Here is a 26,595-nt window from a genome sequence, read left to right as displayed (position 1 = left end):
GCTCCCCAAAAAAGGGCACTCTAGTTAGTAACAAAAATAAAAAAAAATGTATCAGTAATGAAGGATTTCTTCTCCATTAACCGAGACATAAAAAAGTATACTGCAGCACCTGAAGAACAGATACTATACTTTGATCTTGGCCCAGTTTTATTTCTTGCAGACTACATTAAATCGTTCTTCGTCTCATATACGGTGAAAAGATTCGCCAGAATGAAATATGGTCATCATGTAGGGTAGTGATTCTATTGCTGTTCTTTCAGACTGGCATGGTCAGTTCACACGTATCACACAAAAATTTTTAAAAAATGTATAGTTTTACAGCAAATGAACACATAAACTAAAATTGTAATTTATTTGTATTATTTCGATCCTTTCAACTACTGTTCTTATTCTGATTGTTATTTTCACATTATTTCGATCCTTTCAACTACTGTTCTTATTCTGATTGTTATTTTCACATTGTTTCGATCAATTTAACCTCTGACCTTCTTCAGGTGTATCTTCTCAAACTCTGGAATCTTTCTGTTGAACTTGGGAATCTGCACAGAATTTCGATCCTCTTGTTCCGTCAGCCATGACTAAGTAGAAGGTTTATGTAATTCACAACTATATTTTCACTGTTACTCACACTAAGGATTAAACTTTTAATCTCCAGGAGAGTGTAACTTACAACTTAATTTATCAAGTACTTTACACACGGGTCCTTGCAGGCAATTCTAGTACGGATTTTGGGAGCTTTAAACCTATTTTTTGTTTTCAAATCTACTTATTGACTTATCTGAAAAAAAAAGGTCCGAGGTTACATCGACTGAAATATGAAAAAAAAACAAGATTAGTGCAAATAACCAAGTAATACGAATTATCAATCCTTATCTAAAAAACTGAAACATAAAACAGATTGCAGAGATTTTCTTTTATTATTAAGTTTAAGTTTGTCAAGTTTTCCATATTTATAAGAAATGCATAGAAATATATACATTTTTAATTGGTAATTTTTTTATCCATGAATTCATTCTTACATTCAGTCAATTTAAAATGTAGTTTGAGGTAGCATGCTATTTTAGTGACGTCAGATACAGTGTCATGTTAAACTTGTTCTTTTCAGCTACTTGAATAATTTAGTTGCATTCATCATTTATGTATTGAATGTACACTCGGCACAAAAAGAAAAAAAACATTGCAAAGAAAAGTCTGCTTGGGCGTAAATCAACATATTGGTTCATTGTTATCTGTGTTTACTATTAATGTATGAGTCTACACAAATAATTTTATTGGATACGTTTTGTAAAAGTACAGTGGAAATTAAATGAATATACTGATATTTCTTTTATCAATTATTGATTCCATTGTACCATATCTATCTATCTATCTATCTATCTATCTATCTGTATATATTATAAAAATGTCCTTATCTGTCTGTTTGAGGAACGGTCTTTACTAAACGATTGTCAATTATATAGACTGAAACTTTATATATAAGAGATTTGCACCAAATTTGATTTGGTTTTTTAACTGGTAAAAATAGTTGCTAAGGGGTCAACATTAATAAAATTGGAATATAGCAGGCATAAGTTGACTTAATGTGTATCATTTACGCATATGCAAATATTCATTTATATATTTAACTGCGTTAATTTTATTAAGCTTTGATATCCATGTGTCGTTACGTCATATGGTAGCGAATACGACTGAAGAGCTAGATATTTTGGTTTCAATTTTACAAATATTTTTTCTTTTTAACTTTTAAAATCACTACGATGTATTGGGTACAATATAATAATCAATAGAGAATTGGCTCTATAATAATAAATACTAAATTTGCATAAATTAAAATATCATATTTAAGCATATTTATGACCGAGCAACACCGGGAAGCCTGCTAGTATGTATACATAACAAGATAATAAAACAGAATTAAGACTGTAGATATTTTCTCTTATTATCAATTTAAGTGTGTCAAATTTTCCATATTTATAAGAAATATGTATATGCATTTTTTCAGTAATAGCTTTTTTCTCGTTAAATGTTATTCTTAGATTCAGTCATGCAGTTTAAGACAGCATGTTATTTTAGTGACGTCAGATATGGTGCAATGCTAAACTCGCTCCTTTCAGCTGCCTGCATAATTTGGGTGTTAAACGTACACTTTGTGCAAAAGAAAAACAAAATCATTAGCAAAAAATAAGCAAATCTAAACTAATAAGTGCAATTATGAAAGCGTTCAGCAATGTGGTCATGCTTATGGCAGTTTTAAATGCATTATTCTCCAGCTTAATTCCATGTGCTTTGCAAGTGCCATATGATGTTCTATCCATATTACTCATTGCACACAATATGCTTATCTTCAAGTCCAAATTGATTTCAGGCTGCTTGTCTGTGGTCACATTAGCATACATGAATTTCATGTAGAGGCGAAACAATCGATCATCCGATTTCATTCGTTCACGTAAATCCAACAGCGACTCACCAGAGATGTTGTCCATTTTATACACGCCAGGGAGTGAATTGCTGAGCACATAATCAAGCTTTTGCAGTCGGTTTGCTTGCAGCAAGTCGCTGTAATACTGATCTATTCTGACAGGAGTCGCAAGTTGTCGATCATATGTGACAAGCCACATTGCCGGGTTGTGATTATATTTGTATGTCCATGGTGTCACGGATGGTGCAATAAGTACAGGCACCGAACCTTTTCCTGAAAGAATAAAACAAAAAAAGGATTAATAATTTTTCTGATGAATCGACTCTAATGTTATCTTAGATAATTGTTTACTTCTTAACTTTACTTTCTAACTTAGTGAAATGAGTGTCACAGACGGACAGACATCAAAGTAACATTTGCTTTAGATTATTGGTTATGTCTTGTGTGTACGGCTTTCCAGAAAGATTGATCTTAAAAACTTAGTTTTCCTCTTCAGAAACATGATTTCATTCATAATACTCTGTGTTTTGTCTATACTTTAGTGTTGGACATCTATTCTCCTGCCTCAACTTTACATCATCCATCTTTCATTCAACACTGGGAATAATTCTGATTTACAGAGTTGGGTTAAGTCTGAAAGGGAAAATGGGTGGACTGCTTGGCTGCATATACTTTAGTTGTTTTGTCATATAAAGTTAAGAATCCATCATTTGGGCAGTGTGGCTTTGACTTAGGTGAAACTACTAACAGACCGAGATTAAAATTTTTCCATATATTTGATCATTGTATATACCAAACTGCAAGTCTGTAGATCAAAAATTAGTAGAATATATAGGTTGAGAAGTGGCTTCACACACACACACACACACACACACATTTTCACTTTTATAGATTTATAGATAGATTTGTTAAAAAGAATTTGGAACAGAAATTCACCTTCATTCTTGTTGCTTGAGTTCAAAATATGAACATTATCTACTAAAGACTTATCTATTTCTCATCAACATGAAATAATATGAAATAATCAAAGAAAATCAAAGAAAATTTATTTAGCAAAAAATAGCCAACTGCAATAAGGCATATAAAATCAGGTTATAGTCAGCTACCGTACTTCCTAATTTTCTGTGCAGTGCACTACAGTAAGCAATGACAAGGCAAATCAGTTGTTTTGCTCTTGTTATGTGTCAAGTCTAGTGTTTAAAACAGTAAACAAATAACAAGTATGTATTATAATTTTCTGTAATATTTTTTAAATTGCAATTTGTCGAGCAATTTTGTCTAAATAATACACGTTTTAATATTTCACCTGCTTGACAGACTATTTATTTATTGCAGACTATTACCCTCATCTTCTATTTTCACAACGTTTCAGCCAACTATTCCTCTAGTCTTTGTTAGGTGGTTAATCATGATGGGATAGGAACGCCGAATCTCCTAACTGCATCCTCAGCAATTACTGCCTTCCATATTGTTGTCGTCTTTTTTTTTTTTTTTTTTACAAGGTAGTCATCACTTATCAAGGCCCGGAAGCCACTTGGGGATAAGGGTTATTGCGTGTACAGTAATCAATGAGATAGTATCGTAGTAATGGCTAGTATTGGAGATTTGATAAAGTGTCTTACTTAAGGGGGCGGTTCATCATGTGTTTGTTTATGTTGGACTTGAAGACATCCAGGTTGTAGTCAGGTGGGAAACAAGCAAATGGAAGAGCGTTCCACAGGCGTGCACTTCTAAGAAAGAAGCTTTGTTCATGGAATCTACATTTTGGTTTTGGCACAGATAAAGAGTGGGGAAAACTTTTGATAGTGGTTTCAGATAAACGGGTGTTTATCATGAAAGATTGGCGAGGGGGGACCAGATATTGGAGCTCAGGCGGGCACTTGCCATGGAAGTAACAAGAGAGACTGTGGGAGAGACATTGCAGGGAAGAGAAAAAGGCATCCCTCACCTAGCCACAAAGCCTATTTTGTACTCTGTCAAGGCAGAATAGGCTGTTTTTAGCAGCTCCTGCCTAGATATGGCAGCAATACTCCATCCTTGGATGTACTTGACTTTTATATAGATAGAGAGTTACATCAGCAGTGAGATATCTTCTGGAGCGGTAAAAGGATCCTACCATTTTTCCAACGACCTTGGCAACTGACTTGATGTACGTGTTCCATTTCAGGCCAGGAGTAAAGGTCAAGCCCAGAAGCTTATCAAAACATGGAGCTTCCCCTAGACGAGAGCCATTCATTTCAATTGATGCCAGATGGGGATCAGTTGATGATGTAAAGATAGGAACTTGGTTTTAGATGCATTAAAAGTAACAAGCCACCTCTTCCACCACTGTACCACGCGCTCAAGATCACCACATTTTGGCACTCTAAGCCTCTGGCCGGTTTTGGAAAGGATTGAAACCGCTATCTTCAGACAATGTTTATCTCTATCCACTGCGCCATGAGCCCCGAAGGGGCGATCAAGGTTAGACTTTTTGGTCTTATAAATCCACATTTATTTGTTATCTGATCTTCCATTATCGAGTCTGTACCAAATGGTGTATTATTTAATTAATTGGAATTATTTTTAAGATGAGTAATTTGCATTATTTTTAAGATGAGTAATTTGTATTATTTTTAAGATGAGTAATTTGTATTATTTGTAAGATAAGTAATTTGTATTATTTTTAAGATGAGTAATTTGTATTATTTTTAAGATGAGTAATTTGTATTATTTTTAAGATAAGTAATTTGTATTATTTTTAAGATGAGTAATTTGTATTATTTATTTATTTATTCATTGCGGACTTTTATTCTCATCTTTTAGTTGTTGTTTTACAACATTTCGGCCAACTATTCCTCTGGCCTTCATCAGGTGGTTTATCGCAACGGAATAGGAATGGCGAGTCTCCTAACTGTATACTCAGCAATTACTGCCTTCCATAGTTTTTGTCGTCTCACTTGTTGGCTGAAATAGCGTGAAACAACAACTAAAACATGAGGATAATTACTCATCTCAAAAAGAATTCCAATTAAATAATATACTTGACAAATGTTTAAAGAATTAATATTCTAAATAAGTAGACTATCTAAGAACCATAAAGTAATTATTTATTTATTCTAACTAAAGTAATATTAGTATTAATATTTTAAACATTGATGGTAAATCACATCTCTGAATCATTTAAATAATTTTCTCGTTTCGTTATAGATAAAATATAAGTATATTAGGATATACACAACATATCGCAACTGATATAAAGTAGTGTGTCGATCTGTACGTTAGTATGTTTACTTGTAGAGATGTTATGTGTCAATGATGTGGTTAACGTCGTACTAGCTTGGAACAACTGATTTGTATTCTAAGTTAAGTGCAGAGAGGTGAAAAGGTTGAGACTGACAGGTTTCAAACTCATTGACTTCACGTGCACCTATCTGCATGCTAGCAAGGGACCATGAGGCAGGTCGGTGCGTTTTGAGTGCAAACCAGTTAATGGGGTTACCACCCTACACATACATGTTAAAATAAATAAGGACAAACGTGCGTTTTTAGTCTAGTTAATCGCAGTTAGCCTAGAGCCAGTTAACAGGGAATCATGGAGAGTTTTTTAGTAAGATAATCTTGATTAAGGATGAGAAAATGGAGAAAGAAAAAAGATGCAAAGGCCCTATCAAATAAAGACTTCTCTAAACCATAAAATCAAGTCGCGTTTTTGGGGAGCAGGAATGAATCGTCGCGGGTGAAGGGGAGACCCAGAATGAGAAAAAAAGTACCTGTTATGACCTTCACCGAGGTGGACGATTTATATGACCTTCACCGAGGTGCGCGACTTGACACACAAAAATAAACCGCCTCCTAATCACCTGTTAACGCACGCGTCACTGTAACGTCCAATGACAACAACAACAACAACCTTCTCACTCGACCTGCCTTTATACCACTATCTCAATCCCTTCTCTTGCGCATGCGCCTGTAGATTCCTGACAACCTTGAGACTTCCGCTTATAAAAACCCAAGTTTTGTTGTCGCGCATGCCTATACAAGGCACAAACACGAGGGCGTTTGTTGTGTTGGTAAGTACTACACCTGTCTTAAGATCTTCTTATATCACAACACACACACACACATCCATGATTGTAGATATGCACGCACAGAAGACAGGCCGTCACGGCCATGTCACAATTATATAGACATCACATACACAAGAATATATATACATAAGAAAATATATACACGAGAATATATATAAACGAGAATATATATAAACAAGAATATATATACACAAGAATATATATATATATATATATATATATATATATATATATATATATATACCTCATCTCATCTCTCCACAACAGAACAGAGAGATTGGATGTTTGTGTAAACAAATAAGGTTAAAAACGGAATTTTTCACATGAGGTTAGAGTAAGAAAGAAAAAAATTCCATTTGAAGTGACATGTACATAGAAAGCAACGTGGAAAAGAGGCAAGATGAATCCTGCTACTTGAATGTTCAATGTCAATGTGAAAATAGATCGTTTTGGGGTCTCTTTTAATACTATTATGAGTATCGGTGAGAAAGATGCATTTATTTAGCTATTAAATAAACCCAGCAGAAACTAAGATGCAGCTCAGTGCAAATAATTATTGTTGTTCTTTTGAATTGCTTCTATTATTGCAGCCACAAAGAGTGAAAAAGAAATCAATATGATCTTTGCAATAACAGATACTGCCACTATTATAGAAAAACACCACTACCGATTAAGCAGAATTTTTTTTTTCACCTCAAACAAGACATATTGCAACTCAGAACATAGGAGGCTACTATTTGAGATCATGTCTAACAGGGAGTTGAGCAGCAAGATGTCGGTTCACATAGCATTTAAACTTCTACAGGTTAGTACAGTTAGAGAAGCAAGAAACAGGGAAGGAATTGTAAAGTCTAGCAGTTTGAGGAAAAAACAAAGCTTTACGGCATCTAGAGACCTCAACAGTATAGGGGTGAGATTTTGTTGTTTTCTGGGTTAGCCGGAAATATGTATGTCCAAGAAGCATAATGCAATGAGTTCATCAGAACACATCCCATTAAATACTTTTAAACAGGCTCAAGGATGCGGCATTGTAGTGATAGGACAGAGGTTTGAGCTTGGCCGATAGTGCGAGATCTATCAGATTTGGTACTCTTTATTGGACCTTGTCTAAGAGTGAGAAACTAGTGGTAGATGCATCAGCCCAGATGTGGCAACAATAGTCGATGCATGGACGTATTGTGGGTTTGTAAAGAATAACTATTATTACTACAGAAAGACATCACAACCGATTGAGTTGACTACTTACAACGTGTCAAGGAGACATTGCCAGTTGTTAGCTGTTTACAATGGCAATAAAAATTGATCGACCATCACATTATGCACTAACTTTTTTCTAGTTATAAAAGGGATGAACTTGAAATTGGATAGGAAACATTCCATACTCATGCAAATTGTAATTCTCTCTAGGCAAACAAAATTTAGATTATTACACTTAGAGTGTGTAGTATTTGTGTAATGTTGTACACCTTCACTTAGGTTTCCACAACTACACATGTGTAAACATGTAGACACTCGGGACCCACACGTTGTAGACTCAATTGCAAAGGATACAAGGAATAGGAAAGAACTTAAACTCCTGTTTCAGGTTTTAAGAAAAAACCTTTAGCCCTCGTATTACATAAGAAGAGGACAGACATCAGTAATTAAAAGAGCAAACTAGATAAGTTTGAAAATGATATTTGGAAAAGGTTAGAATCGAACCCAGTAAGGAAAGTTAAAAAAGAATACATATTGAAATCCTAGAAATGTAGAACGATTCTCATTGTTCTTGGAAATAACTAAATGTTATTTATGTCAGAGTTAGATATAAACAATGCAGTTTAGAAATAATAATAAAATAAATAGGTTATAAATGAAACAATTCATTTAGGAATTTCTTTGTTTGCCAAAGGCGTGTTTGGACATACATAGGTGAAATCCACGTGAAATTCATTCACGTGTCGAAGCAAGCCTTTGACGTCATAAAGAAAGAGAATCCCCAATATAATGAGATGGGTTCGAGTCAGTTAGGAGAAGAGTATGAAGAGACTCAGAGGAAATCGAGTCGGTCAAATTAGGAGTTGACGCCCTCTTGGAGGCGAGAGGTGGGGAAGATAAAACAATGTAATCATAAAGGCGTGAATCCCTGACCATTATCATCATCAGCTGGTATGAATAAATGTCGCCGTCATCATTACAACAGAAAGGTAAATGTGTTTTGTCTATCATCTGTGAATGAACTTTGTATAACCCCCTTCAAGTATTATGTGTCTCCACCAACATCATAAAGAAGTCTCTATATGTAAAAAAGAACTGCATAAATGCCTTTCCCAGTTCGTATTAATGATATGATAAAATAATTTTCATCACAGTCGTCATGATGTACCAAAAATATAAATGTCTCAGCCTCTGTTATAAATTTTGTTCTTGTTAAAATGTATCCCGTCATATGTCAACATCTCGATATACAACACTCCGATATATGTACACATTGATATGTTGTCATAATATCCACCCTCCACTATATAACACTCAGTCTCCCGCCACACGTGACTTCGTTACAACTGTGACGTCACCCACGTCTCTGACGTGATCGTCTTCTCTAATATGCTCTTTCTGCTTTCTCTTTTTTTATTTTTTTTACCGTGACATCATTTCACACACGGCTTTTATTTGCATATAGTCACCATACACACTCATTTGCAGATTAAGACTCTTTATTGGGGCTTGTCTAAGAGTGAGAGACTAGTGGTAGATGCATCAGCCTAGCAGTTTGAGGAAAAAACACAGCTTTACGTCATTTAGGGACCTCATGCAATCCGGTATCGTTGTACTTACCATTTGATGTAATTATTTTAAAAATTGTTGCATGATCATGACCAAAGAACATGGCATTAATCACATCTGCATATTCTTGGATGATCTGAATGAACCGCTCATTGTAATTAGCAGGAAACCAACTTTTCCCATTGGGCAAAAGTCCAGGAGGAATGTGCCCGGTGATGAAAACCTTCGTAAATTAAAAATAAAGAAATAGAATAGATTATTACACAATCAGTAAATATTGCTTGTATTACAAATAAAATGCTTTTCCTCGATCTGGAAAATAAAGTAAAAGGTAGACTTTGATATCATTAACGGCTGTACTCAAGGGACTTTTAAATAATAATAATTTTAAAAAATGAATATGTTCCACCTAATTATTTATTTCCCTTTCAAGACGGGAGGATGTGACACAAAAGTCGGAAAGTGGAATTGAGGAAAAACACTGGCCTGTCAAAAAAAAAAAAAAAAAATGCATGGCGGCTCCATCGGCATTTCCCTGGGGGAGCACCTCAGGCGGTTAGCAATAAACTAATCCTTTCTTAAAGAGAGACGACAAAGCCTGGGAGAGTGAACCTCCTAGAACTGCACCAGACAAGCAACTTAGTGCAATCAACAGGGAAAAGGTCATTTCAGAAATGGCATGCACTGTTGATTTTGATGGAGCTGTTTCACTTTGATATTTTTGGATTTTTGATTTGTCTCCCCTGTTCTGAAAGGAGTTCTTCAAAAATGAAACAAAAAAAGTGGCCCAAAACAATACAAATGCTGAAAATTCTCCCTCACCTTTTTATTTTCATTTCGTGATGAATGCAGTTCTTTCTCAAGCCAATCAAATTGTCCCGCAGGATCAAGATCTGTAGTTGGATTTACAATTTTATTTCTCTTATAGTATAGAATGGTGTTCAGATTTATCAATCTGAGTTTCGGGGCAACCTTCGCACTGTAATAACCACCTGAATGCAAAAACAAAAACAACAAAAATAAAGAAAACTATTTGTCGGGGTTAAAGATGTATAGGTCAACTACAAACGCAATCAGGAACAGACGCTTGTCCAAAATTCAACCTAATTAAAAAAAAAAAAAATGCAGAAAATCTTTATAATGTGTGTACTCGCCACTAAGCGAAAGTGTCATATTAAAAAAAAAAAAAAAAAAAAAAAACGCGTAGACTGATCAAGTAGTTGTTTTTTAACTAAAATAATCAAATTTTATGAATACTCGAGTTTGTTTTGATCTGGTATGTTGTTTTAAATAAAGGGATACAACTCAATTCGAACTACTGAGATAAAAATCAGTTGTGTAATAAGTACAATTTACTATTAACATCGTTAAAAGTCGTAAAAAAAATAAAAACTGCTTCAGCAATTTATGCAATTTTTTGAATTTGACATTTTTGTTGTAACCGTTTGGTTTTAATTAGGTTGAATTCTAGACAACAACCGACGAACCCACGCATATATAGATATAAAACAAAAACAAAACACATCCATTTTTTAATCTGCAAATAGATAAATATCAAATTTTCAGTATTTATTCAATATATTATAGACTTTATTCCGGAAAATAAATTTTTAACTTTAACATAATGACAATTTTCAAAAGAGTAGAATACCTTTTCCTACGAAAGTTTTTAAAAAATTCAATTTTATTTATTTTATAACTCTTAATTTAATCTAAACATATATTTGAAGTAATGAAAAATGTTTTAAAATTTATACCTAATCATGTATACGAATATTTTCGTCTAACTTTAGGACGACTAATTGGAATCGAAAAAAATCAGAACATTTGGGCGTATCGGAATCGTAAACATTTTAACCTCATTTCGTTTTGACAAGACATGTCGATGCGAGAAATGAACTGTTTAAAACAAGAGGCAGCACGTTGTTTGAAATACCAAGAATAAATGATTTTTGTTAAAAAAGACTGAGTTGAATTTCTTTCCTTTTCATTTCCTCTGTTTCTTTGCGAGACTTTCATCTACAACGTGTTGGGTCCGATAAAATGTGACGGAAGATTATACTGAACCGTCAAAAAAAGTGTACAGTGTTACAGGGTTTTATTCAGAGAGTTTAGTCTTTTGGGAAGAGACCAAAATTATTTCTTACTTAATTTTTTTAAAACTTATTTTTCTAATTTTATCTTAATGGGGGCGACGCACGGGCAGAGTCTGAATACAGTATTCACTTAGATTATCGGGCACATCTTTGCTTTCCAAATTCCTTTTTCTTTCTTTCCTCGCAGGCGTGACCTCATCACCTTCTATATTTCGACACCTCAATTCTGGCGTGTTTTGTCTAGTAGGCTAACCTTTGACACTTCCCTTCAATCACGCCACCAGTAGTTGGGTCTATTTCCGTTTGCCGCCAGGTTGTCCTGACATGCACCAATGTAAACCTCGTCGAAAATCATACTAGTTAATATAATCTCTACTCACTGGCGTAAGGTTCCAATATATTAAATAAAGTTCGACAATAAGGAGCTTGGAATTAAAATATATGCACATATGTGTCGGGCTATAAATTTTTCACTCTAGATGGTACGCAATTATGCACAATGTAGTATGCGTAAATAGAACTATGCGTAATAGTTGAATGAAACTAATCATCCAATAAAAAACAGAAAAATATGGCGCCGTCTTCGGGCAGATTTCAACGTCTCGCGACTTCAACTAAAATACTTTAGTATGTAACCAAATCTCATGTAACAACACATTATTATACGCTTGTCACTATTTATTATGCATCTCAATTATCACCTCAACTTTCAAAAATTGGGTTTCCTTTCAGCATTAATTTTTTAAATTATTGATTGCATTTATTCAAGTCGATATCATCGTTTGTTGCACTTTCTTCATCGAGAAGTGACTTTAAGGTCTTATAGTTGTGTCTTACCTTTTCTGAACATTGTGTACAGACCAGACTCGTTAAACCAGACGTTAGCAAAATCATCCAACATCGAGGCTGAAGTCTGCGCATCAGGGAAGAAATCGTGATTTCCTACGGTCGGGATGAGTGGAACGTCGGGGAACGCATCCGTTATCAAATTCGTTATCTTACGAACGGTGTCAATATTCACGGTTTCGTTCAAGACGAGGTTCTCTGGTCTGCGGGTATGCATCACACTGTCACTGCAACAGAAAAGGCAACAAAAATGGAAGATAATACGGTTTTGAGTTTTGGGGTGAGGATTGATTTAGATTCTTCGGACTACTGTTCTCATCTCGAGTGTTATTTTCGCGACATTTCGATCGAACGTAATCTGCCACCCTCTTCTGTCCAACTCGTGAATCTTTTTGTCAAACTTGTAAAACTTTTTGTCGAACTCGGAAATCTGCACAGAATTTCGAACGGAATCCTTTATTTAATCCACGGGAGTAGTGTGCCCACGCTCTGTCAGCAATGACTGGGTAGAAGCCCTAAGTAATTCGCAATTACATTTTGGGTGTCGTCCGCACTAAGAATTGTACCTTCAACCTCCAGAATCGTGTAACTTACAACTGACTTTTTTTTTCAATATATCCTCTGGCTGAGGAAACTAGAGCATTTTCTACCATCGGGGATTAAATAATAGATTTCGTTCGAAATTCTATCGATTAAATATTAATTCTTCAAAGCATATATAAAAACAAATCATTTATAACATGTCGGATGTTTTTTTTTTGTTTTTTTTTTAATATAAGTTTATCTTGAAATGATCCCTCATATCCGGAGTTGATATTTATCCGTTGATTTTTCACCACTCACAAAAGGTGTTGTTATTTAACTTCTTGAAACAAAAATCATAAAATTACTATATCAAGTAACCACCAAAACCCCCTCTTATTAAAAACATTAAACCCCCCAATGAAACTTAATGCTACATGCTTAGAGGGGTGTTCAGTTTTATATTTAAGTTTAACGTAAAATAATAATTCCTGCTCGAAGTTTCAAAAACGCGTTTGTAAACAGGAAATTTTGTTAAACATAGAAAAATTAAGAAGAAACATTTTTCTGTAAACTTAAACAAAATTTTTTTTAATAAAAGATAAAAGAAAGAAAAAAAACGACCCCTTTCTACTAAAAAGTGAATAAATCCCTTTTTCTTTTGTTTTACAATCTAAATAGATTAAAGGAATTCCAGGCCTCAATCTCGAATTATTTAGAGGGAAATTTATCTCTATTTTATATAAATTAAACAGTAAACGTGTGTGTGTGTGTGAGAGAGAGAGAGAGAGAGAGAGAGAGAGAGAAAGAGAGAGAGAGAGAATATTTGACAAGTAAACTCTCAAACTATTAATCACATAACACTGAAATTAACAGGAAATAGTAATTATACACCAAATATGGCTTATAACGAGTAAAATCTTTCGGTTGATGAATAAAGTATAAAGACATGTTGAAATGCGAAATGTCTTTTAAACTAGCCGACATGTTTATACTTCTTTCTGCTCATGATTACATAAAATTCATTATTTCAAGTGCGTTACTCTTTAGGCTTTATTATCTTTGTCTTTTTTTTTTTTTTGTACATGGAGGTCACCACTTATCAAGGCCCGGAAACCACTCGGGTATAGGGGTTATTGCGTGTACAGTAATCAATGGGATAGTATCGTAGTAATCGTTAGTATCGGAGATTTGATAAAGTGTCTTACTTAAGGGGGCGGTTCATCATGAATTTGTTTATGCTGGACTTGAAGACATCCGAGTTGTAGTCAGGTGGGAAACAGACAAACGGAAGTCTCGATAACAACATCGGAATAGCACGTGGCTGAAATGCGAAATGTTTTTGTTTCGATTCTAGCTGATGGCACTAATTCATTTTTTAAATTTTTGCCATCATATTTTTGTATTAATAAATGCGAATATCTGCATGATTTTAAATATATTTAAACGTATTTTACACCAAGCGGAATCAAAAGCGTTATCGTATTAATATCTACATTCTTGTATCATATTTTGAAAGAAGAAAGATTAAAAGATAAAAGATTTAAATAGAAAAGAGAATAAGTGCTGCTGACGAGACGTCTATAAAATAATACGCACTTACTGCTCCTACCTCATGAAGGATGTGGAAAAAAAGAAGCCATTATGAATTAATGTTTCGTTTAATCAATAAGATAATTATGTATGAGAACGGAATATTCACATATACCAAATACAACCTGGCAATGCCGAGTACTTCAGCTAGTATATCAATAAACATAAACCCATAACACTAATAATAACGTTAATAATATATTCTTATAACTAAAATATGAAAACGAAAAAAAACTCCGACCGATACTTATGAAGATAAAATAAGAATAGACGAAAGATTTCACTATATGAAAGACTAGCGGGGGTACCCGGCGTTTCCCGGGTGTTTGGAGGTGTGTGTGTGTGTGTGTGTGTGTGTGTGTGTTAAAAAGAGGTGAAAAAGAAAAAAGTGTTGGTCGGAAGGCCGGATTGAACCCCGTAGCATTGACACGAATGTGGAACCGAAAGGGAGAAAAAGCCAGTCACCTAAGCATCTGGGCCACGATGGAGAGGAATTGATAAGGGCGTTATATGAAGGTTTATGAAACGAAATGAAAAGTTGTTAGGAAGTGTGACCTATTTTTGCGCTGCAAGCCAAAGCATTCGCGGACATACACAAGAAGAAGCGAACACGAACACACACACACACACACACACACATTTTCGCTTTTATATTTATAGATGAACCCCCCTGGTTTAGCTAATATATGACGGGAGTAAATTTTCTGTAAATTCAAACAGCGGGCTTGATTTTGTAAACGAAATAAAGCCGTAATGATTTATATTGAATTTGTTGTGTTTTATGCGCGTAAAATTGAAAGAATTAATGGCAAAAACTGGGGGGGGGGTGTAAGAAAGGGTGTTAAGAAATCATTAAAAAGTGAAAAAAAAAAAGAAAGAAATGAAGGTAGTCCTGCTTAATTTGACCCTAATTCTCGTGAATTCCCGTCAAGCATTGATCGGGCGAGACCGGCAGTCATCGTTGTTGTTGTGGAGACGCCCACTAATTAACATAGGTGGGTGAGTGAGATATATAAAGGTATCAATCACCAATACCGGGAGAGTTCTGCAACGACCGCCAAATAGGCAAGACGCCTTTGTTGCCTCCAGTAAAACATGCAACACGTTATACCTTTACTTTCCGTGTTCTTGTTTATTATTTGTGCAGACACAACAGTAGCGACGGGAATTCGAAAAAAGACTTACGCGGGATAAAATCCACTAATAAAACACAACAGCGGCGTCGAGAATCCAAAAAAAAAAAGAAAGTCTTACGCAGGATAAAATTCACTAATAAACACAACAGTGGCGTCAAGAATTCGAAAAAAGACTTACGCGGGAAAATCCATTACTAAACTCAACAGTGGTGTACGAAAAATACTTACTCGAGAAAGATTGAAAAAAAAACGTATTCGAAGAAAAAAAATCTAGTGTTGCGAGGATTTTGAGAAAGTTTTACTCGGGAATTCACTGTTAGACACAGCAACAGTATTCGAAAAATAATTTACGCGGAAAGTTATCACTGTCGAAAAAAACAAAAAAACAAAAGAAAAACAAACGAAATTAACTACAAAATTGTCGAACAAGATATTCGAACACTGGATACTTGAAAGCAAAATACCAATAACCATTTCAAAGTGACTATGAAAGTCAAAGAAAAAAAAAAGGTGTTTTCACTACTACACCGTGAACTAATTTATGCAAATCGTCTTGAAGAAGAAAAGTGATCTTTTTTTTCAGCTGTACCAAGAAAGGATTTTTTAAAAAAGAATTCTTGTACGTAATCAAAACTTAACGGAATAAAAGAAAAAATAAAATACATTTTTTTTATCCCTCAATAGAAAAAGGAAAAAAGAAAAGGTCAACGCAAAAATAATATATCGATAGAATTCGGTTGACAAAAAAAAAAAAAAGAAAAAAGGTGAACCTAAAAACGGTTGATTGTAGTTATTGTAAAAAGTGAATTAGTAAAATAGACTGATTGTTCTAATCTTTGGGAAAAAACAAGATGGAGGAATTTGCTAAAATAATGACACAGTTCATGAAGAATCAGCAGATCATACAAAAAGAACAGCAAGCGCTACACGCAGAAAGAGACGAAAGACAAAATGAACGATTCATAAAATGCTTAGAAAGGCAGGAAGAAAGGTTCGCGCAGATGCAACTTGAACAGAAAGAACTGTTAGAAAGATTAACAGCTAATTCTATATAAGAAAGTAATACAACCTTCCCCAACACAACAATTGTTAACAGCATAGATGTGTTCACATACCTACCAGAAGAGGATAAAACTTTTGATGCATACTTCAAGAGGTATGAAGATATTTTCGAAACAGACTGCGAAAACTGGCCAAATGGAAAGAAAGTAAGTGTATTACTTCGAAAGCTTGGTACCAGTGAACATTGCAAATTTGTTGATTTCATATTGCCAAGGAGAACGAATCAGTTAGATTTCGCTGAGACCGTAAAGCTTCTTAAGGAGTTATTCGGACCGAACATGTCTCTTTTCCACAAGAGATGGTCATGTATGAATCTTAAGAAAACTGATGAGCAGGACTACCTGACATACGCGTCAGTAGTAAACAAAAACTGCGACCACTTCAAATTATCGAAACTCACGGTGGACGATTTCAAATGCTTAATCTTTGCACAGGGTCTAATATCCACAAAAAATTCAGAGATCCGAAGACGCGTTCTCTCAAAATTAGAGACAGAACAAGGCGTGACATTGCAGAAATTAGCAGAAGATTGCCAAAGGGCAGTATCACTAAAAAAAGATTCCAGGGATATAGAAGAAGCAGGAGTGGCGTACATTAGGAAGATTAAAAAAACTTTCAGAAACTTAGGACAAAGAAATTTTGAGACTAGTCAAAATTCAAAAAAATATTCAAATCATAATAACTACAGAAAACGAAATTACGATAATAGTCAATATAATAACTACAGAAAACGAAATTACGATAATAATCAAAGGAATTATAAAAAGACAGTATCAGGTAATAATTGCAGAAGATGTGATGAAAAACATTTGGAAAAGGATTGCCCTTACAAAAATATCAGGTGCTACAATTGCGATAAAGTTGGACATAAGAGTGTTTGCTGCAGAACAAAAAATAGAGTACACCAAATGAGAACAAACAACAAAGGGAAAAATAATTTACGAAAATATTTATCAGTAAATATTTTCGATAAACAAGTGAAATTTCAGTTTGACTCTGGATCGGATTTGTCGGTAATAAACGTCAACACTTGAAAAAGCGGGGTAAACCGACTCTTCAAAAGTCAAGTAAAGGTGCACGAACAGTGACAGGAGACGAAATAAAATTCGAAGGAGAGGTCATCCTGCCCATTAATTTAAATGGCACGAAATTGAAAATCTTCTAATTAAAGAAAGCAAGGACTTATTGAAGATGCAATAAATTTAAGGCTTCGTTCGAGCTAAAAAAGGATGCAACACCGGTGTTTAAGAAAAAAACGGAACGTACCGTTCTCCGGTTTAGACAAAATAAATAGCGAGCTAGACAGACTCGAAAAAAAAACAGGCATCTTATCGAAAATCGAAACTAGCGTCTGGGCAGTCCCTATGGTGTACGTAATAAAAAAAAGTCGGAATAAATTCGAGTCTGTGCAGACTTTTTTATGGGCCTAAACGATGAATTAAAAGACCTCCACTACCCTTTACCAAGCCCTGAGGAGATATTTGCCAGACTAAATCGTGGCAAAATTTTTTCAAAAATAGATTTGTCCGACGCCTATTTACAAATTCCGATGGAAGAAGAATGCTCAAAAATAGTATGCATTAACACGCACAAAGAGTTGTTCAGATACAACCATCTACCCTTCGGGATCCAAGTCGCTTAGTGACAATCTTCGGCTCAAAAAAGGGCTTGCCAGTATATACGGCAAATCGCCTACTCCGTTGGGGTACGATCTTGCTAAATTATGACTTTCAAATAAAACATCTGGGTTCGAAAAAAAAATGGTCATGCGGATGGCCTGTCAAGGCTTATACCGAAAATGGAGGAAACCCTTGAAGAGTCAGTAATTGCAACCATACGTTCCAATTATGAGGAAAAAACATGGTGGCGAATATAATAAAAGAATTACCAGTCACATTAACCAATATAAAAAGGGAGGCTGAAAATGACGATGTCATCACAGACATAAAGAAAAAAATAAGGGAAAATGATGCAAAAACGCAAAGCATATTTTCCGTATGCAATGATGTTTTATTATATAGTGAAAGAGTTGTTATCCCGAAAACCTTGCAGAAAAAGATCTTACGTGATTTTCATACAGGATACCCGGGTATAAATAGGATGAAGGAACTTATGCGGAGTTACGTTTACTGGCGTAACATGGATGTGGATATTGCACTAACAGTAAACAAGTGGAAAGGCTGTGCATTAACCGCAAAGGCACCACCGATAGTTCATAAACTTTGGAAAAAAACTGACCATCCATGGTCACGCATTCATATAGACTTTGCTGGACCGACCGAAGGACAATACTACCTAATCGTAGTAGATAGTTTTTCCAGATGGCCTGACGTAAAGCGTTTCAAGAACCCAACAACAAATAACACAATAAGTTTTCTGCATGAAATATTTGCACGTTTTGGTGTGCCAGACATTATAGTCACAGATAACGGAACACAATTTACATCAGGTGATTTCAAGGACTTTTGTGACACTTTTCAGGTAAAACATATAGCTACACCACTGTTCCACCTCAGATCAAATGGATTAGCGGAAAGGTTCGTAGACACGATAAAGCGTGCACTTAGAAAATCAATAGGGACCCCGACGGATAAAGCGTTACAACAATTCCTGCAAATATACAGGATAACTAAGAACCCAAATACACCGTCGAAATTATCCCCAGCAGAATTAATGTTTGCTAGAAAAATAAAATCACCATTTGATAAATTGATACCAAAGCAAGCAATCGTCCATCAAACTACGCACACATCACGTAAAAGGTTTAAACCTGGTGATCGTGTATATTTTAAATGTATGAAAAATAATATTTCATATTGGGAGTTTGGTACGGTAGATAAACGTATCGGCGACTTGGTCTACATGATAAAAGGTCCAAAAGGGATACGCAAAAGACATCAAAATCAATTGAGAAAACGTCATATAAAAGAAAACGAACATGGCAAACCTGATGAAAAGGAAGATCCAATTGATATACTATACGAAGCGTTTGTTATCGAACCACCACAAACCATGCCCGAACCGAGAAGATCGGGAAGGAAAAGAAAGTTTACAGAACCAATTATAATGAACCCCAAGAGAAAAAGATATTGAAATCTACACGACTTCACATCTTGGGAGGAGGGTGTTGTGGAGACGCCCACTAATTAACATAGGTGGGTGAGTGGGATATATAAAGGTATCAATCACCAATACCGGGAGAGTTCTGCAACGATCGCCAAATAGAAAAGACGCCTATGTTGCCTCCAGTAAGACATGCAACATGCCACCTGCCGGAATATCTCCAACTGAAGTATACCTGAAGACATGTAAATATGTATATAACTTTTCTTCCTAATATATTATTGCTATATCTTTACTTTCTGTGTTCTTGTTAATTATTTGTGCAGACACAACAGTTGTCAGCTGCAGAGTACAGGAAAAAAACAAAACAAAACAAACAAACAAACAAAACGAACTGGAATGAATACAAATGAAAAAAAAAAAGTCCCAGAAAACTTACCGTGTAAAATGCAATTATGTTTATTTCATTTTATTGTTATTTTGTTGTTGTTGTTGTTGTTGTTGTTGTTGTTGTTGTTGTTGTTGTCTTGTTTTTGCAAATTTGGAATGTCGTCTGGTTCCGTATCGATAGTGTAATAGTAATTGGGCTTATGAAACTACCAGAAATTCAATGTATAGAAATAAATAATGAATGAGTAACTAATCCGAAAATAAGAAGTCAACTTCTCCCCTCCCCCTAGTATCACGTATAAAATCACTGAAAACATTGTACATATTTACAATGCCTCCCCACGGAACAGAGTTAGACACCAAGGTCGTTTTTTAACGTGGAGAACATTGTAGAAGGAAAAATAAAATAAATAAAATATATAAATCGAGTAATCGTTTGAACATTTGAAGAACACTGGCGGCTGACTGTTATAGTTTCTTATAAAACCTTGAATCCAAGATTAGTTCGTTTCGTTTAAATAACCCTTCGAATTGCAGCCCCCCCCCAAAAGGAAATAAAATAAAAAAGAAAAAAAAAGAAAGAAGAAGAAATGAAAGAAATGGTATATGTAACACATGTAATAGCTGTAATCGGAAGTTGCGTTTCACTCGACGGTAAAATGCCATTCCATTTTTTTTTAAGCAACTAAGAACTGAAACCGGTGTTTCCTCCCAAATTCCCCTGCGGTCGTATCCGAAACGGTATTAAGTGGTCGCGGGAGGAGTATGAATGTAATAGAGAGAAAAGATTTTACCACTTCCATTGATTCTTATAGAAAGAAAGATAGAGAAGAGATAACACTATACGAAAGATTTCGGGTTAATATAAATACAGTGAACGACTTTTAGATTTATAGAGTTGTTTCGTGGCTATCTCTTTGTTTCTGACAAATCAGGTAACCGGCAATCTAAGTTTCCTGGAATATGCCACTCCCCTCCCTCGGGAATTTTAGAATATCGAAAACGAAACCGGTTTGACTTGTTTTCGGAAACGAAACCGGATTGACTTGTTTTAAAAGTGTTAAAAAGACGAAAGTGTTGAAAAGCCGAAAATTTTCAACACTTTCTAGATGACTTAACATGTGATGGATTGCTGGATAACTCTAAAGAATAGAACAACAAGCAGACATATATGCCGTTGCTCAGCATAAATTACTTCACTTTTACATTTTAATTCAATCTGCCTACGACGGACATCTCTCCTGAACCAACTCGATTACCGTTCAGGTATTGACTGGTATTATGCTATGAGAGAGAAAGATTCGACTTCCTGGTTACTTTTGGAGAAGTAAGTCGGAACTTGTGAATGATAACTTATACGAAATGCATTATGTGGCGAAAGATCGGTTGAAAGACCTCATTACTTATAAATTGATCAACTTGTAGAAAATTCAGGATATCATCTAAAGGATCTGCCAACAGCGATGTCTAACACACACGATGATTGGAGGCAACAAGTTATGGAAATTCCACGGAGAATTCTACACTTGATTAATTATGTATTATTCCGCCTTTTTTTTTTTTTTTAACTGATTTTAATTCCAACAATTTTACATTTTGGTCAATATGATTTTCTGCATTCTTCAGGTGTATTATTCATTTCCTGAAACATTAGACTTTTGTTTTTATTTTTTAATTTGTGCAAGTATGCGAATTCGTTTAATTGTTTTAGTCGATGTGCTAAAAGGACACATGTATTTATTATCTCGAAATGCAACGGTGTAAGCATGTGCTATGCTGTATGTATAGTTGGTTGGATCGATGCATCCTACAAATGGCAGACTTTTTTTTTACAATGGGTTAAATATTTTTTTTATCACATTTTCACCCCAAACAAGGTACATTGCCACTTTGATGTAGGGGGCTACTATCAGGGACATAAGCTACAGGGGTACTATGTGGAGAGTTCAGCAGTAAAATTTCGGTTCACGTTACACTTGAACTTCTGCATGTCAGTACATTTGGGGAAGCAGAGACCCGAAAGGGAATTCCAAAGTCTAGCGGTTCTGGGGAAGAAACTATTGGAGTAGAAGGCTCTCTTACATCTAGGGATCTCTACTGTGAAGGGGTGGGATTTTGCTGCTTGTCGGGTTTGTTGGGAGTATTTACGTCGAGGGAGTACAAGTGCTTGCAGTTCGTCGGAGCATTCACCGTTAAAGTACTTGTGGAACAGGCAGAGGCATGCTACATTTCGTCGATGGGACAGAGGCTGAAGCTTAGATGACAGTTCAGGACCTATTAGGTTGGCGACTCTCTTTTGAACCTTGTCTAGAAGTGAGAGACTAGTAGCAGATGCACCAGCCCAAATATGACAACAATACTCCATACTTGAGCGAATGGTGGCCTTATAGAGGTACAGGATACTTTCGGGCGTTAGTAGCTTTCTAGCACGGTAGAGAGAACCTACCTTTTTTCGCAGCGGTCCTGACGATGCTCTCAATGTAATTGTTCCAACTCATGTTTCCTGTGAACGTTAGGCCGAGGAGTTTAAAAGATGTACTTTCAGATAAAGAGTCTTTGGTCATTGCTATTGGTGGTAGAGAAGGTTTCTTGTAGTTATTGAAGGAAACAAGTTTAGTCTTGGCAGCATTGAATGTGACCATCCATTTTTGTCCCCATTCCACTACAGATTGAAGGTAGTCCTCTAGTGTTTCTGTCATTTCTTTAGATATATGTTCATTTGTTTTCCTGTCGTGTCTGTTATAGAGCGTGGTGTCATCAGCATATATACCCATCTTACAGACAATTTTGTCAGGGAGGTCATTTATGAATATTAGGAATAATAGGGGTCCAAGGATTTATCTGACAGAAGAGATTATCCAAGAGATCGGTTGAGCTTTGTGAAATAATATGTCTTGTTGGACACGAGGTTTTATGCTCCAATTGCAAGTCACTTGAAATTTTACAAAAGTCATCTTCATTCAATACGTATAGGATGGAATGATAAAATTGTCGCTCTAGAAAAGATGACATTATTCTATTTCTATTTGATAAAAACTGGGGTTTTTTTTTAGCAGACCATCTACTAGTTGGCTAGTTGTGTACAAATCTCAAGAGCGATAGGAGCCTTCTATCATGTCTGAAAGTGACACAATATTTAACGAGCGAGGTCGGAGATGGGCCGCTGTACAACCAAGCTGTTCTCTACCAAGCTATGACAGTAGGACCATTACCAGCACTCACAAAATGCTTGATTGCCACGAATAACAGGCAGGTGCTAAGTGTGATAAAAAACAAAGTTTCTGGCCACGGTTATGGTCTTTGGTGTGGTTTCAAGTGAGAGCCACATCATACCATCTCACATATTTGAAGTCGGCTTGAAAATCAACACCAAAGTGTACCTGGATGTGCTGACGAGTATGGTTATTTCTCTGGTGCAATCAGGTGGCCGCTGGCAGACCACGGGTGTGGCAACAGGACTCGGCGCTGGTCCACAAGTCCAAAAAGACACAGATTTGACTACAATAGGAGTGCTCCGATTTTGTACCCTTCTCTCACTAAGCTCCTCCTCCTCTGACCTGAACATACTGAACTACTTCGTTTGGTCCTACATCGAGAACATTACCAACATGACCTCCCACAACACCGAAACCAGCCTGATCGCCACCATCCACTGAGTATTCGAGATCCTGCCGGCGCTTGTGAAAAAGGTATGCTTCCAGTTCCGGACCCGTATCGAGGCGATGATTGAGGCTAAAGGCGGCTACATTAAATAGATGTCAGCTGTACTATATAATCAAGTTACCTGAATTAATTTTTCAATAAAATTTTAAAAATAAAAAATAATGCTGTTATGTTGTTTTCTTTAGGGCAACATCTTTATCGTTCCACTCTCTCTATATATATATTCCAATAAACTGGGAAAAGGGTAGTCTATGTTGGCATGAAAGACAGAGAGAGGCCTTAGAGCTTCTAAGCGGGCTGTTGTATTTGGAAGACATGTTTGTTCTGATTGCAAGTTTGTCGCTCGATAAAGAAATCAAGTATAATTATAAGCTAAATTAAATCGTTTGTTATAACTGGTTATATTTTTGATTGAAAGGAAAGCACCTTTGTTAATAATCGAGACCGCATGATTGACACTGCGATCAGTATTGAAATGAAGCAATAGATTTAAATAAAGACGAATCAACGATCACGGCCTATGTACAAATTCACAATAGTTTATAAGAATGCTTATATCATACAACAGCGATCGTTTAGGTTATTCCAAGCATGCGTATCTATTCAGACAACAAAGAAGAAAAGTTGAGAATAAAATAAAAAGAAGAAAAAGAAGTAGAACAAAAAATAGACTAGGAAGAAAATCTTACCCAGTCCATATAATAAAATCAACATTGGGGGCTATCTTTTTCATATTGTAGATCGTTTCGTTCAGCATAATCCACGGAGTGTCGCAGTCGTAATCGCCGTATTTACCAAGTTGTTTAAACGGAATAACGTGACGGCACGATTCAGCATCCGAGTTCAGTCCGTATGTAAAATCATAGTGCAAGTCGGTAATCATCCAGAAATTACCTATGGGATATATATAATAAATTATTTGGTGAAGGGAACAAAAGAGAATATTAAAAAACAAAAACACAAAAAACAAGAGTGCTATGATTTCCATATTATTATTATTGTCCACTAATTTTCACACATGCCATCATCAAATATTTCTCTTTGAGAACAACCTGTGATGTTCCTTATTATTATTATTATTATTATTATTAGTAGTAGTAGTAGTAGTAGTAGTAGTAGTAGTAGTAGTAGTAGTCACTAGGAGTTTTCACACAGGCCATCATCTAAGAGTTCCCTTTGAAAACAGCCTGTAGTGTTCCCTGGGGTCTGAGTGACAACAAATCTCCCCAGATTTCAAATATTCTTCACCTCTTTCGACAACATTTGCAAATTAATTTGCGTTATTGCAATAGCTGTCTACTATTGATTTTTCATCGGTAGCGACCATTGATTTTCACTGGGATATAAGTAGCAATAAGCCTCCCCAAGGTCCCAGTCCTTTTCCCACTCGTCAAAGGAAGTCTGGTTAGTGCTTTCTCTCCTCGGCCTTTCCATTCTCCTTGACCCTCCTTTATTTATTTGGTGTGGTGTGACGAAAAAAGTGAGGGGGCGAAAGTGCAGGCTAGTTAACTTACAGTTATACAATTATACAGCTTCCATGATCCCATATGGTGTTTTTTCTTTGTGTTTTACTCCTGTAATAGTTTCTGTATACCCGGACAGCTCCCGCAGATTATGTGTCTCCGCATTCAAGGGTTTTCCTTAGCATTTCGTCCGTTTTCATTCTTGTTATCCGTTGTATCTTCTCAGCCACCTCTCTGATTCCAATCTCACCTATTCTTTTTTCGGAGATTTTTTTTTGTATTGTTCTTAGTGTTTCAACTATTATTGTTGTTATCTTAACTTTCCTCATCTTCCATGTCCATTTGAGCTCCATGGCCAGTTCTGTGTATTTGCTCCGCTTTTCTGTCTCCTTGATCTTCATTCTGTGGTCTACTGTGATGGCAAAATCTACAATCTGGCAGGCCTTCTCCTTCTTGTTAACTACTATGATATACGGTTTTCTTGCTTGGATGGGTGTATCTGTTTGACATATGATTTTATGACTTTTGTTTTCGACCATTACTGCCGGTTTGTGCTTGTGCCATTTATCAATGGATTCAAGGTGTAGTTGTCTGCATAATTCCAAATCTACCACCTTCTCTACTGATTGTGTCTATTCTTATATTCTTTTTTGGGCTAATTTGTTACATTTACGTATTGTTTCGTCTCTTTGGCATAGAGTCTGCATTTAATGTTTTCTTGTGTCTTGTCGATCTTTGCTTTGATGTAATTTGTTCTGATAGCGTTATCTTGTGCGGCTGTTATTAAGGATTCAGCTTCTCTTTTTAGGTTTCCTTTTTGCAGCCATGTCCAAGTGTTTTCGTTAGTCTCCTCATCCTTATGAATCGTCAGTGTAGCTGTTTCTCTTCCTATTTTTCTTTACTCGCCTTATCCTTTGTATCTCCTTTTTGTTCGTTTTTTCACTGTATCTTGCCGCGGCAATTATTTTTCGGTGTTCTGCTCTGCATCATGTATTTTTCTAATTCTGTTTTCGTATCATTCACACAGTCTTCTATACAAACCAGTCCTCTTCCCCTGGCTTTTCTTTTCACATATAGTTGGTTAGTAATTATTATTATTATTATTATTATTATTATTATTATTATTATTATTATTGCTGTTGTTGTTGCTGTTAGTTTAGTGTTATAGGGGCAATTGTAGTAAACTATAGAAATACGCGCGCACACACATATATTTTAGTGAGTAAACTACTACTACTACTACTAATAATAATAATAATAATAATAATAATAATAATAATAATAATAATGATCAAAATATTTTTCAAACTTACCTTCATTTTCGCCTCGCCCTGTTATTAATTCCGTGAAAATCAGTAACAATAAGAGTTTCATAAGTTTTACACTCATTGTGGTCAGCTCACAAAAAATAGACAAAATTCCTATAATTTTTGCTTCGGTTTTCTTAAGTTTTTACAACCTTCCCAAATAGTCGTTTTATTCGAATAAAACTGATATAAAAAGAGA

General features: G+C 35.5%; 2 protein-coding genes across 2 annotated transcripts in view; one reads left to right on the top strand and one right to left on the bottom strand.

Moving 5' to 3' along the window:
- Positions 1–898: 898 nt before the first annotated feature.
- Positions 899–26,595, bottom strand: LOC145283615 (acid sphingomyelinase-like phosphodiesterase 3b). Its single transcript, XM_080132556.1, has 6 exons — positions 26,403–26,595; positions 24,316–24,520; positions 12,189–12,424; positions 10,078–10,247; positions 9,307–9,478; positions 899–2,692 (listed from the first exon to the last, which is right to left on the bottom strand). Exons 1-6 carry the CDS (start codon positions 26,476–26,478, stop codon positions 2,172–2,174), a joined length of 1,380 nt encoding a protein of 459 aa, XP_079988682.1. The 5' UTR covers positions 26,479–26,595; the 3' UTR covers positions 899–2,171.
- The window catches only part of LOC145283616 (uncharacterized), a 104,920-nt gene continuing 86,848 nt past the window's right edge, over positions 8,524–26,595 (top strand). The window contains exon 1 of the mRNA XM_080132558.1: positions 8,524–8,675. Coding sequence (XP_079988684.1) covers positions 8,648–8,675 — 28 coding nt within the window. The 5' untranslated portion in view covers positions 8,524–8,647. The remainder of the gene's footprint in view (positions 8,676–26,595) is intronic.

The sequence above is a fragment of the Euprymna scolopes genome, chromosome 8 (genome assembly GCF_053919585.1).
Source record: "Euprymna scolopes isolate OS-2025 chromosome 8, ASM5391958v1, whole genome shotgun sequence".
In the NCBI taxonomy this organism is placed as follows: Eukaryota; Metazoa; Mollusca; class Cephalopoda; order Sepiida; family Sepiolidae; genus Euprymna; species Euprymna scolopes.
This window is presented reverse-complemented; position numbering and strand designations above follow the sequence as displayed.

Excerpts from the sequence above, each read along its gene's own strand:
- LOC145283615 (XM_080132556.1), bottom strand. The coding sequence starts at position 26,478 with ATGAGTGTAAAACTTATGAAACTCTTATTGTTACTGATTTTCACGGAA. Across the intron at positions 10,248-12,188 it reads GTACACAATGTTCAGAAAAG|GTGGTTATTACAGTGCGAAG; the intron begins GTAAGACACAAC and ends TTTTGCATTCAG. Across the intron at positions 2,693-9,306 it reads TAAAATAATTACATCAAATG|GAAAAGGTTCGGTGCCTGTA; the intron begins GTAAGTACAACG and ends TTATTCTTTCAG.